This window comes from Electrona antarctica, assembly GCF_951216825.1.
Source record: "Electrona antarctica genome assembly, contig: scaffold_125, whole genome shotgun sequence".
NCBI classification, from domain to species: domain Eukaryota; kingdom Metazoa; phylum Chordata; class Actinopteri; order Myctophiformes; family Myctophidae; genus Electrona; species Electrona antarctica.
Window position 1 is genome coordinate 341,997 of NW_027637521.1, and position 15,733 is coordinate 357,729.

General features: G+C 46.3%; 1 protein-coding gene across 3 annotated transcripts in view; it reads right to left on the reverse strand.

Annotated features, from left to right (window-relative positions):
• The window catches only part of LOC306918873 (polyhomeotic-like protein 1), a 94,264-nt gene that overhangs the window by 64,123 nt on the left and 14,408 nt on the right, over positions 1–15,733 (reverse strand). For all 3 annotated transcript variants that reach the window (XM_079531725.1, XM_079531726.1, XM_079531724.1), the window contains exon 2: positions 1,084–1,256. In XM_079531725.1, coding sequence (XP_079387851.1) covers positions 1,084–1,209 — 126 coding nt within the window. In that variant the 5' untranslated portion in view covers positions 1,210–1,256. The remainder of the gene's footprint in view (positions 1–1,083; positions 1,257–15,733) is intronic.

Below are 15,733 nucleotides of genomic sequence, written 5' to 3' on the forward strand. Positions count from 1 at the left end.
TTCTCGTCTCTCGCTGACAGACATCAATACAAAGTTGAAACCTGTTACCTACGATGCGCCCTTATCCATATAGGCTACACGTTTAGCCTAATCTTTCTCTCTCTCTCTCTGACGGTCTGAGCAATGCACGATGCACCTGGCTGTTACAATAGCGCGAGATATTAATATTCTCTCAAAACAAAGTCGGACAATGTTTTACATTAGGCTACTCCAAACCAGACCCACCTATAAATGTTGTCTGTTGTGACATCAATGGGATCGCAGGAAAAAGACGCTCAACACAACTTGTCTTGATCTGAAATGATGTGAAATCCGTTCGCTTTTTTATTTCTTTTTTTAACAGCGGGCTGCGGGAGATGTCTGACGCAGTTGATTTGATTGACACCCGAACACGTGTTGCGGCATTGACATGCCAATCTTTCCTTAATAAAACTGTAGTCCATAATATCCGTATAGGATTTATATATATTATAATCACACAATCAAAGTCCGGATCGTTTGCAGCTGGGGTTAATTGCCTCGCGCTGCGCAAGGGTCTTATAGCGCTGTTGTGGATTTAATTTTGGTAAACTGGATAACAACAGAAACACGTGGAAAAGCTATATGAGTCGTCTTGTCTGTTGTCTCTGTAACGGTGTGTGTGTGTGTGTGTGTGTGAGCTGTGAGGGGAGGCCGCGCATGGTGGAAGAATGACACTGGAACTGCACTAAAGACACACAGCTGCTCTATACATCTCCGTATACGGTGTTTTACCGGATTTTGCAGACCTGCTCTAACATCTCCATACACGGTGTTCCACCGGACTAAATAACACTATAAAACCGGAGGATTTTTTTTTCGCGCGCGGGGGGGGGGGGGGGGGGGGGGGGGGGGGGATGCGGTAATTACCGCCATACCGGCGGTATGGGGGCCGACAATAACCGCGGTAATAAAAATCCCATACCGCCCCAGCCCTAACACACACACACACACACACACACACACACACACACACACACACACACACACACACACACACACACACACACACACACACACACACACACACACACACACACACACACACACACACACACACAGTACCTGCACGGCCTGTCTCTCGTACAGAGACATGGAGTTCATCGGAGAGGGGCGGGAGCTGGCCCCCGGCGCAGCGCTGCCATTGGCCGAGGCTCCCTGTTGGCCGCTCTGATCCCCATCCGTCTCCATCGCCCCCCTCTCCTCCTCCTCCTCCTCCTGTACGATGCAGCGTCACCCTGCAGACGGAAACATAGATCATGTCAGACAGAATGTCACGGCCATCACTCAGCACCCTGTGATGTAAATACATTTAAAAAAAAGAAAAAGAACATGTTTTTCTCCTCTGATGAAAAGCTGGAGTTTGCGCGATGGCAGGCTCTCAGTCCAATCTGGTCCCATTGTATCGATGGCAGGCTCTCAGTCCAATCTGGTCCCATTGTATCCCTGCTTCAACAGCGATGGCAGGCTCTCAGTCCAATCTGGTCCCATTGTATCCCTGCTTCAACAACGATGGCAGGCTCTCAGTCCAATCTGGTCCCATTGTATCCCTGCTTCAACAGGCTCTCAGTCCAATCTGGTCCCATTGTATCCCTGCTTCAACAGGCTCTCAGTCCAATCTGGTCCCATTGTATCCCTGCTTCAACAACGATGGCAGGCTCTCAGTCCAATCTGGTCCCATTGTATCCCTGCTTCAACAACGTTAGGAGCCATATTTTGTCATTTTTTACAAATTGCAGCATTTAACTCACATTTCATCTAGTACGGTTATGAGAAAAATAAAGGGAAGCTCCGCACACTCAGATCTGTTGCACAATCAATGTATTTATTTAGCAAGCTGTGGGTCTACTGACCTTCTTCAGGCATAACCAAAAAGTGACATAGGACAGAATATATGTTCATCACTTGATTGGATGAATGATCACACCTACGTCAAAACATTTAAATTAGAATGATAGCTCATGGGGGTTGTAGTTCTAGTGAACTACAAGGCACGCAAAGACACAAAGGGCTGTATTTTGCGTGTCTTAAGTACCAGGTCTTGTTACTTAACTTAAGACCTGGAGGTGTGATCAATGCCATTTGGCTATTCTGAGTGGCCAAAGAGCATTGACCACGCCTCCAGGTCTTAAGTTAAGTAATAAGACCTGGTACTTAAAACAGGTTTACTGCCACCTGCTGGACGCAAAGCCAACCTCTGACTGCCGAGGCTCTGCGGGGCGATTTAGAGGTTGCACACACAGCACAGAGACGGATGTTGTGGGCGTCCATCTTATGCTAAATAAATAGCGTCAATGCTAGCTTGCTAAAATATAGCCATCCTTGCTCTAGAAAGCGCCAATGTTTCCATCTAGACCACCGGATAATCAGCAAAGACCTCCGAACATCGTTTTATCCAAACCACGGAGAGCTCTGTAGATTAGGAGTTATTCAGCTTTTAGTCAGCCTGTATAATGGGAGGTGGACGGCAGCGAGCGTGCGAAATCCGGTCTAGGATCGCTAAAGAAGGAAAGGCCGAGCCAAAATAATAATGAAAAAATAGTAATCAGCGATCCGGTTTGATAATTACATTCCTTATGGCGGAGCGTTCCGCCAAAAGCAGTAAGTCTGTTAAGACGCGCAAAATACAGCCCTAAGTGTCAATTTAGACAAGAGAAAACATCACAAGGGGGAAAGACAATCTAGTATATGGTTATAAAATGGTTCCATTCATGTATGAAATGTATATGAAAGAAATAAACACAATTCTAAAATCTGACCATTTCAAAGAGTTACAGTGCAAAGTATATGCAAACATAAAGTACATTAAATAGCACCACATTACAGTACAGCAGTGGTTCCCAAACCTTTTCATGTCAAGGACCCCCAAATAGACACTAATCAGCCCCATTTAATTTCAAAGACCCCCAGTTTGACATGCATATTAGTCTACGGAGTCCGGACCCTCATTTAACCCATTTTGGGCGGGAACCCCTTTTGGTGTTTCAAACATTATGTTATAATCTGCTATTGAAAAATAGCAGATCTACAAGCTCGTAGCGCGCCACCGAGTGGCGCGCTACGAGCTTGTAGGTCTGCTATTTTTGAAAAGTCGTGAAAATATTTATTTCAGAAAACTGGAGGATTTAGAAGATTTTTTTTTAAATTTCGAGGTCAGGCCTGAATGGGTTAATGGTATTTCTATCTCTGGGACCCCCAATTTATATTGTAAAATCAAACCAATTCCATTTGTACACTCTTAGAGTTACAGACCCATAAGGGTCCATTTGGTTCCATTTGTACACTCTTAGAGTTACGGACCCATAAGGGTCCATTTGGTTCCATTTGTACACTCTCAGAGTTACAGACCCATAAGGGTCCATTTGGTTCCATTTGTACACTCTTAGAGTTACGGACCCATAAGGGTCCATTTGGTTCCATTTGTACACTCTTAGAGTTACAGACCCATAAGGGTCCATTTGGTTCCATTTGTACACTCTCAGAGTTACAGACCCATAAGGGTCCATTTGGTTCCATTTGTACACTCTTAGAGTTACAGACCCATAAGGGTCCATTTGGTTCCATTTGTACACTCTTAGAGCTACAGACCCATAAGGGTCCATTTGGTTCCATTTGTACACTCTTAGAGCTACAGACCCATAAGGGTCCATTTGGTTCCATTTGTACACTCTTAGAGTTACAGACCCATAAGGGTCCATTTGGTTCCATTTGTACACTCTTAGAGCTACAGACCCATAAGGGTCCATTTGGTTCCATTTGTACACTCTTATTACAGACCCATAAGGGTCCATTTGGTTCCATTTGTACACTCTTAGAGTTACAGACCCATAAGGGTCCATTTGGTTCCATTTGTACACTCTTAGAGTTACAGACCCATAAGGGTCCATTTGGTTCCATTTGTACACTCTCAGAGTTACAGACCCATAAGGGTCCATTTGGTTCCATGTGTACACTCTCAGAGTTACAGAACCATAAGGTCCATTTGGTTCCATGTGTACACTCTCAGAGTTACAGACCCATAAGGGTCCATTTGGTTCCATGTGTACACTCTCAGAGTTACAGACCCATAAGGGTCCATTTGGTTCCATTTGTACACTCTTAGAGTTACAGACCCATAAGGGTCCATTTGGTTCCATTTGTACACTCTTAGAGTTACGGACCCATAAGGGTCCATTTGGTTCCATTTGTACACTCTTAGAGTTACAGACCCATAAGGGTCCATTTGGTTCCATTTGTACACTCTCAGAGTTACAGACCCATAAGGGTCCATTTGGTTCCATTTGTACACTCTTAGAGTTACAGACCCATAAGGGTCCATTTGGTTCCATTTGTACACTCTCAGAGTTACAGACCCATAAGGGTCCATTTGGTTCCATGTGTACACTCTCAGAGTTACAGACCCATAAGGGTCCATTTGGTTCCAAAGTATCATTTAGCTGGGGGACCCCCTGGAACTCCCTCAAGGACCCCTGGGGGTCCCCGGACCCCACTTTGGGAACCTCTGCAGTACAGTACAGTGCTGAGTACAGTACAGTAGTGCGTCCACGGGACCCCCAGAAAGGTCCACAGATGGTTCCATTATCAATTATCTGCGTTTTGGGATGCAAAATGCACCCTATTAGCATCACTGAGCATCGTTACGGGTTCAACTGCAAATTATAATTAGTATATAGTCCCTTTATTGTACTAAATTGGGTTTTTTTTTAAACTAAAGTGTCACCATTTTTTTTTAAAGTCTCCTGTGGACAGGTGGTGAAAACTAGCACTTTGTGCCAACACACCGTAAACAACGCATCAACGAATTGTACAATGTCATTGTGACGTCAATAGACTCAATATCCAATAAATAAACATAAAATTAGTAGGGATGGGCCATTCATCAGTCATCATATCAGTATCGGACGGTATTGGCCTTGAAATGCCATATCGAACAGATATCAAAATAATATAATAATAATCGGTTTTAGTCGACGTTTTATTTTATAATAATTGTGTTGAAAACGTTAAAACAAAAAAAAGGCTTTTGTGATGATGGATCAATGAAGGCTGCAGATCAGAACTCCATCAGAATCTGCAGCCTTGAATGAGAGAGAATTCAAGGATGTGAGATCATCATCGACATCGGTTTATATCGTTTATCGGCCTTAATAACACTAATAATGAATTATATCAGATATCGATATCGGCCCGAAATGTCATATCGCCCATCCCTTACCCTGCAGACGAAACAACGGTTAACCCATTCTGGGCGGGAACCCCTTTTGGTGTTTTAAGCATTATCTTATACTTTAGCTATTTAAAAATAGCAGATCTGCAAGCTCATAGCGCGGCACCGAGTGCCGCGCTATGAGCTTGTAGGTCTGCTATTTTTGAAAAATCGTGAAAATGTGATGCAAGAATGAATATTATATATTCTTTCAGAGCAAACATTTTCAACTCAAATGTTTGCTCCTGGGAGGGTCCCTGGAACTACATATTTCCAGATGGGGGTCCGCAGCCAAACACAGATAATTCTGGGGGTCCTTGACATGAACATGGACATAAAAACATACGTTTGTTTAGAAAACTTTCAGGATTTTAGAAGACATTAAATTGTAGAATCGTCCTTGGGTCTAAATGGGTTGATGTCAGACAGCGTGTCACTCACAGCGCACGGCCATCCCTCAGTCAGCACCGCTACGGCACCGCTACGGCACCGCTACGGCACCACGGCCATCCCTCAGTCAGCACCGCTACGCTTTCACCCCGAAGACATCCCTCAGTCAGCACCGCTACGGCCATCACTCAGTCAGCACCGCTACGCTTTCACCCCGAGGCCATCCCTCAGTCAGCACCGCTACGCTTTCACCCCGAAGACCATCCCTCAGTCAGCACCGCTACGCTTTCACCCCGAAGACCATCCCTCAGTCAGCACCGCTACGCTTTCACCCCGAAGACCATCCCTCAGTCAGCACCGCTACGCTTTCACCCCGAAGACCATCCCTCAGTCAGCACCGCTACGCTTTCACCCCGAAGACCATCCCTCAGTCAGCACCGCTACGCTTTCACCCCGAAGACCATCCCTCAGTCAGCACCGCTACGCTTTCACCCCGAAGACCATCCCTCAGTCAGCACCGCTACGCTTTCACCCCGAAGACCATCCCTCAGTCAGCACCGCTACGCTTTCACCCCGAAGACCATCCCTCAGTCAGCACCGCTACGCTTTCACCCCGAAGACCATCCCTCAGTCAGCACCGCTACGCTTTCACCCCGAAGACCATCCCTCAGTCAGCACCGCTACGCTTTCACCCCGAAGACCATCCCTCAGTCAGCACCGCTACGCTTTCACCCCGAAGACCATCCCTCAGTCAGCACCGCTACGCTTTCACCCCGAAGACCATCCCTCAGTCAGCACCGCTACGCTTTCACCCCGAAGACCATCCCTCAGTCAGCACCGCTACGCTTTCACCCCGAAGACCATCCCTCAGTCAGCACCGCTACGCTTTCACCCCGAAGACCATCCCTCAGTCAGCACCGCTACGCTTTCACCCCGAAGACCATCCCTCAGTCAGCACCGCTACGGCCATCACTCAGTCAGCACCGCTACGCTTTCACCCCGAGGCCATCCCTCAGTCAGCACCGCTACGCTTTCACCCCGAAGACCATCCCTCAGTCAGCACCGCTACGGCCATCACTCAGTCAGCACCGCTACGCTTTCACCCCGAAGACCATCCCTCAGTCAGCACCGCTACGCTTTCACCCCGAAGACCATCCCTCAGTCAGCACCGCTACGCTTTCACCCCGAAGACCATCCCTCAGTCAGCACCGCTACGCTTTCACCCCGAAGACCATCCCTCAGTCAGCACCGCTACGCTTTCACCCCGAAGACCATCCCTCAGTCAGCACCGCTACGCTTTCACCCCGAAGACCATCCCTCAGTCAGCACCGCTACGCTTTCACCCCGAAGACCATCCCTCAGTCAGCACCGCTACGCTTTCACCCCGAAGACCATCCCTCAGTCAGCACCGCTACGGCCATCACTCAGTCAGCACCGCTACGCTTTCACCCCGAGGCCATCCCTCAGTCAGCACCGCTACGCTTTCACCCCGAGGCCATCCCTCAGTCAGCACCGCTACGCTTTCACCCCGAAGACCATCCCTCAGTCAGCACCGCTACGCTTTCACCCCGAAGACCATCCCTCAGTCAGCACCGCTACGCTTTCACCCAGAAGACCATCCCTCAGTCAGCACCGCTACGCTTTCACCCCGAAGACCATCCCTCAGTCAGCACCGCTACGCTTTCACCCAGAAGACCATCCCTCAGTCAGCACCGCTACGGCACCGCTACGGCACCACGGCCATCCCTCAGTCAGCACCGCTACGCTTTCACCCCGAAGACCATCCCTCAGTCAGCACCGCTACGCTTTCACCCCGAAGACCATCCCTCAGTCAGCACCGCTACGCTTTCACCCCGAAGACCATCCCTCAGTCAGCACCGCTACGCTTTCACCCCGAAGACCATCCCTCAGTCAGCACCGCTACGCTTTCACCCCGAAGACCATCCCTCAGTCAGCACCGCTACGCTTTCACCCCGAAGACCAAGAACTAATGATGTCAGACAGCGTGTCACTCACAGCGCACGGCCATCACTCAGTCAGCACCGCTACGCTTTCACCCCGAAGACGAAGAACTAATAATGTCAGCCAGCGACGGCGTGTCATAACGCATGATACGGCCATCAGTCAGCACCGCTACGGCACCGCGCTCACAATAACTCACAGACATCAGTCAGCACAGCTACGGCACCGCGCTCACAATAACTCACAGCCTCTGAAGCACCGCTACGGCACCGTGCTCACAATAACTCACAGACATCAGTCAGCACCGCTACGGCACCGCGCTCACAATAACTCACAGCCTCTGAAGCACCGCTACGACACCGCGCTCACAATAACTCACAGACATCAGTCAGCACCGCTACGGCACCACGCTCACAATAACTCACAGCCTCTGAAGCACCGCTACGGCACCGTGCTCACAATAACTCACAGACATCACTCAGCACCGCTACGGCACCACGCTCACAATAACTCACAGCCTCTGAAGCACCGCTACGGCACCGCTACGGCACCGCTACGGCACCGCTACGGCACCGTGCTCACAATAACTCACAGCCTCTGAAGCACCGCTACGGCACCACGCTCACAATAACTCACAGCCTCTGAAGCACCGCTACGGCACCGTGCTCACAATAACTCACAGCCTCTGAAGCACCGCTACGGCACCGCTACAGCACCGCTACGGCACCGTGCTCACAATAACTCACAGCCTCTGAAGCACCGCTACGGCACCGTGCTCACAATAACTCACAGACATCACTCAGCACCGCTACGGCACCGTGCTCACAATAACTCACAGCCTCTGAAGCACCGCTACGGCACCGTGCTCACAATAACTCACAGCCTCTGAAGCACCGCTACGGCACCACGCTCACAATAACTCACAGCCTCTGAAGCACCGCTACGGCACCGTGCTCACAATAACTCACAGCCTCTGAAGCACCGCTACGGCACCGCTACAGCACCGCTACGGCACCGTGCTCACAATAACTCACAGCCTCTGAAGCACCGCTACGGCACCGTGCTCACAATAACTCACAGCCTCTGAAGCACCGCTACGGCACCGTGCTCACAATAACTCACAGACATCACTCAGCACCGCTACGGCACCGTGCTCACAATAACTCACAGCCTCTGAAGCACCGCTACGACACCGCGCTCACAATAACTCACAGCCTCTGAAGCACCGCTACGGCACCGTGCTCACAATAACTCACAGACATCACTCAGCACCGCTACGGCACCGTGCTCACAATAACTCACAGCCTCTGAAGCACCGCTACGGCACCGTGCTCACAATAACTCACAGACATCAGTCAGCACCGCTACGGCACCGCGCTCACAATAACTCACAGCCTCTGAAGCACCGCTACGACACCGCGCTCACAATAACTCACAGACATCAGTCAGCACCGCTACGGCACCACGCTCACAATAACTCACAGCCTCTGAAGCACCGCTACGGCACCGTGCTCACAATAACTCACAGACATCACTCAGCACCGCTACGGCACCACGCTCACAATAACTCACAGCCTCTGAAGCACCGCTACGGCACCGCTACGGCACCGCTACGGCACCGCTACGGCACCGTGCTCACAATAACTCACAGCCTCTGAAGCACCGCTACGGCACCACGCTCACAATAACTCACAGCCTCTGAAGCACCGCTACGGCACCGTGCTCACAATAACTCACAGCCTCTGAAGCACCGCTACGGCACCGCTACAGCACCGCTACGGCACCGTGCTCACAATAACTCACAGCCTCTGAAGCACCGCTACGGCACCGTGCTCACAATAACTCACAGACATCACTCAGCACCGCTACGGCACCGTGCTCACAATAACTCACAGCCTCTGAAGCACCGCTACGGCACCGTGCTCACAATAACTCACAGCCTCTGAAGCACCGCTACGGCACCACGCTCACAATAACTCACAGCCTCTGAAGCACCGCTACGGCACCGTGCTCACAATAACTCACAGCCTCTGAAGCACCGCTACGGCACCGCTACAGCACCGCTACGGCACCGTGCTCACAATAACTCACAGCCTCTGAAGCACCGCTACGGCACCGTGCTCACAATAACTCACAGCCTCTGAAGCACCGCTACGGCACCGTGCTCACAATAACTCACAGACATCACTCAGCACCGCTACGGCACCGTGCTCACAATAACTCACAGCCTCTGAAGCACCGCTACGACACCGCGCTCACAATAACTCACAGCCTCTGAAGCACCGCTACGGCACCGTGCTCACAATAACTCACAGACATCACTCAGCACCGCTACGGCACCGTGCTCACAATAACTCACAGCCTCTGAAGCACCGCTACGACACCGCGCTCACAATAACTCACAGACATCACTCAGCACCGCTACGACACCGCGCTCACAATAACTCACAGACATCACTCAGCACCGCTACGGCACCGCTACGGCACCGCTACGGCACCACGCTCACAATAACTCACAGACATCACTCAGCACCGCTACGGCACCGCGCTCACAATAACTCACAGACATCAGTCAGCACCGCTACGGCACCGCGCTCACAATAACTCACAGCCTCTGAAGCACCGCTACGGCACCGTGCTCACAATAACTCACAGCCTCTGAAGCACCGCAACGGCACCGCTACGGCACCGCGCTCACAATAACTCACAGCCTCTGAAGCACCGCTACGGCACCGTGCTCACAATAATTCACAGCCTCTGAAGCACCGCTACGGCACCGTGCTCACAATAACTCACAGCCTCTGAAGCACCGCTACGGCACCGTGCTCACAATAACTCACAGCCTCTGAAGCACCGCTACGGCACCGCGCTCACAATAACTCACAGCCTCTGAAGCACCGCTACGGCACCACGCTCACAATAACTCACAGCCTCTGAAGCACCGCTACGGCACCGTGCTCACAATAACTCACAGCCTCTGAAGCACCGCTACGGCACCGCGCTCACAATAACTCACAGCCTCTGAAGCACCGCTACGGCACCGTGCTCACAATAACTCACAGCCTCTGAAGCACCGCTACGGCACCGCGCTCACAATAACTCACAGCCTCTGAAGCACCGCTACGGCACCGCGCTCACAATAACTCACAGCCTCTGAAGCACCGCTACGGCACCGTGCTCACAATAATTCACAGCCTCTGAAGCACCGCTACGGCACCGTGCTCACAATAACTCACAGCCTCTGAAGCACCGCTACGGCACCGTGCTCACAATAACTCACAGCCTCTGAAGCACCGCTACGGCACCGTGCTCACAATAACTCACAGCCTCTGAAGCACCGCTACGGCACCGCGCTCACAATAACTCACAGCCTCTGAAGCACCGCTACGGCACCGTGCTCACAATAACTCACAGCCTCTGAAGCACCGCTACGGCACCGCGCTCACAATAACTCACAGCCTCTGAAGCACCGCTACGGCACCGTGCTCACAATAACTCACAGCCTCTGAAGCACCACTACGGCACCGCGGTCACAATAACTCACAGCCTCTGAAGCACCACTACGGCACCGTGCTCACAATAACTCACAGCCTCTGAAGCACCGCTACGGCACCGTGCTCACAATAACTCACAGCCTCTGAAGCACCGCTACGGCACCGTGCTCACAATAACTCACAGCCTCTGAAGCACCGCTACGGCACCGTGCTCACAATAACTCACAGCCTCTGAAGCACCGCTACGGCACCACGCTCACAATAACTCACAGCCTCTGAAGCACCGTCTCTCTAGGACTCGCTCATATTCAGGGCACCGATGGCCTCTAATGCATGCAACTTTGGCAACGGAGAGGGCCACAACATCTCCAACGGAGAGGGCCACAACATCTCCAACGGAGAGGGCCACAACATCTCCAACGGAGAGGGCCACAACATTTCCACGCTCACTCCAGAGGGGCCACATTGCAAATTAATCATCATCATCTTTACGACCGCGGTCGAGATCGTGGATTTCACAATAGCACGCCAGACTTCCCAGTCCTTCATTGCCATCCCCAGTTCCATATTACTGTCGTAGCAACAGTAAAAAAAAATGATTTTCCGGATTCCAATTCAAAAATAGCAAAACAAATTATTGAGGATTTCCAATTAAAAAATATCGCAACAAATAGCCGATCTACAAGCTCAAATCACGTCGCACTGCAACGCATTTTGAGCTTGTAGATCGGCTATTTTTTGCTATATTTTTTAATTGGAAATCCTCAATAATTTGTTTTGCTATTTTTGAATTGGAATCCGGAAAAGCATTTTTTTTCCTTTTTTAATTTCAAATGCATTTAAAAAATAAAAAAAGGCAATAACATTTTAATACTATAGTAATTAGTTGAAATCAATAATATATCGATGTTTGGAAATTAACCTGCGGGCCGCTTAAATACTATCAGATACCCTTATCAATCAGTACCAATAATGATCTATTATACTATCAGATACCCTTACCAATCAGTACCAATAATGATCTATTATACTATCAGATACCCTTACCAATCAGCACCAATAATGATCTATTATACTATCAGATACCCTTACCAATCAGTACCAATAATGATCTATTATACTATCAGATACCCTTACCAATCAGCACCAATAATGATCTATTATACTATCAGATACCCTTACCAATCAGTACCAATAATGATCTATTATACTATCAGATACCCTTACCAATCAGTACCAATAATGATCTATTATACTATCAGATACCCTTACCAATCAGCACCAATAATGATCTATTATACTATCAGATACCCTTACCAATCAGCACCAATAATGATCTATTATACTATCAGATACCCTTACCAATCAGTACCAATAATGATCTATTATACTATCAGATACCCTTACCAATCAGCACCAATAATGATCTATTATACTATCAGATACCCTTACCAATCAGCACCAATAATGATCTATTATACTATCAGATACCCTTACCAATCAGCACCAATAATGATCTATTATACTATCAGATACCCTTACCAATCAGCACCAATAATGATCTTTAATACTATCAGATACCCTTACCAATCAGCACCAATAATGATCTTTAATACTATCAGATACCCTTACCAATCAGTACCAATAATGATCTATTATACTATCAGATACCCTTACCAATCAGCACCAATAATGATCTTTAATACTATCAGATACCCTTACCAATCAGTACCAATAATGATCTATTATACTATCAGATACCCTTACCAATCAGCACCAATAATGATCTATTATACTATCAGATACCCTTACCAATCAGCACCAATAATGATCTATTATACTATCAGATACCCTTACCAATCAGCACCAATAATGATCTTTAATACTATCAGATACCCTTACCAATCAGCACCAATAATGATCTTTAATACTATCAGATACCCTTACCAATCAGCACCAATAATGATCTATTATACTATCAGATACCCTTACCAATCAGCACCAATAATGATCTATTATACTATCAGATACCCTTACCAATCAGCACCAATAATGATCTTTAATACTATCAGATACCCTTACCAATCAGCACCAATAATGATCTATTATACTATCAGATACCCTTACCAATCAGCACCAATAATGATCTTTAATACTATCAGATACCCTTACCAATCAGCACCAATAATGATCTATTATACTATCAGATACCCTTACCAATCAGCACCAATAATGATCTTTAATACTATCAGATACCCTTACCAATCAGCACCAATAATGATCTTTAATACTATCAGATACCCTTACCAATCAGCACCAATAATGATCTATTATACTATCAGATACCCTTACCAATCAGTACCAATAATGATCTATTATACTATCAGATACCCTTACCAATCAGCACCAATAATGATCTATTATACTATCAGATACCCTTACCAATCAGCACCAATAATGATCTATTATACTATCAGATACCCTTACCAATCAGCACCAATAATGATCTATTATACTATCAGATACCCTTACCAATCAGCACCAATAATGATCTATTATACTATCAGATACCCTTACCAATCAGCACCAATAATGATCTATTATACTATCAGATACCCTTACCAATCAGTACCAATAATGATCTTTAATACTATCAGATACCCTTACCAATCAGCACCAATAATGATCTATTATACTATCAGATACCCTTACCAATCAGCACCAATAATGATCTTTAATACTATCAGATACCCTTACCAATCAGCACCAATAATGATCTATTATACTATCAGATACCCTTACCAATCAGTACCAATAATGATCTATTATACTATCAGATACCCTTACCAATCAGTACCAATAATGATCTATTATACTATCAGATACCCTTACCAATCAGCACCAATAATGATCTATTATACTATCAGATACCCTTACCAATCAGCACCAATAATGATCTATTATACTATCAGATACCCTTACCAATCAGCACCAATAATGATCTTTAATACTATCAGATACCCTTACCAATCAGCACCAATAATGATCTATTATACTATCAGATACCCTTACCAATCAGCACCAATAATGATCTATTATACTATCAGATACCCTTACCAATCAGCACCAATAATGATCTATTATACTATCAGATACCCTTACCAATCAGCACCAATAATGATCTATTATACTATCAGATACCCTTACCAATCAGCACCAATAATGATCTTTAATACTATCAGATACCCTTACCAATCAGCACCAATAATGATCTATTATACTATCAGATACCCTTACCAATCAGCACCAATAATGATCTTTAATACTATCAGATACCCTTACCAATCAGCACCAATAATGATCTTTAATACTATCAGATACCCTTACCAATCAGTACCAATAATGATCTATTATACTATCAGATACCCTTACCAATCAGTACCAATAATGATCTATTATACTATCAGATACCCTTACCAATCAGCACCAATAATGATCTTTAATACTATCAGATACCCTTACCAATCAGCACCAATAATGATCTATTATACTATCAGATACCCTTACCAATCAGTACCAATAATGATCTTTAATACTATCAGATACCCTTACCAATCAGCACCAATAATGATCTATTATACTATCAGATACCCTTACCAATCAGCACCAATAATGAACTATTATACTATCAGATACCCTTACCAATCAGTACCAATAATGATCTATTATACTATCAGATACCCTTACCAATCAGCACCAATAATGATCTATTATACTATCAGATACCCTTACCAATCAGCACCAATAATGATCTATTATACTATCAGATACCCTTACCAATCAGTACCAATAATGATCTTTAATACTATCAGATACCCTTACCAATCAGCACCAATAATGATCTATTATACTATCAGATACCCTTACCAATCAGCACCAATAATGATCTTTAATACTATCAGATACCCTTACCAATCAGCACCAATAATGATCTATTATACTATCAGATACCCTTACCAATCAGCACCAATAATGATCTTTAATACTATCAGATACCCTTACCAATCAGCACCAATAATGATCTATTATACTATCAGATACCCTTACCAATCAGCACCAATAATGATCTATTATACTATCAGATACCCTTACCAATCAGCACCAATAATGATCTATTATACTATCAGATACCCTTACCAATCAGCACCAATAATGATCTATTATACTATCAGATACCCTTACCAATCAGCACCAATAATGATCTATTATACTATCAGATACCCTTACCAATCAGTACCAATAATGATCTATTATACTATCAGATACCCTTACCAATCAGCACCAATAATGATCTATTATACTATCAGATACCCTTACCAATCAGCACCAATAATGATCTTTAATACTATCAGATACCCTTACCAATCAGCACCAATAATGATCTATTATACTATCAGATACCCTTACCAATCAGCACCAATAATGAACTATTATACTATCAGATACCCTTACCAATCAGCACCAATAATGATCTATCATATTATCAGATACCCTTACCAATCAGCACCAATAATGATCTTTAATACTATCAGATACCCTTACCAATCAGCACCAATAATGATCTTTAATACTATCAGATACCCTTACCAATCAGCACCAATAA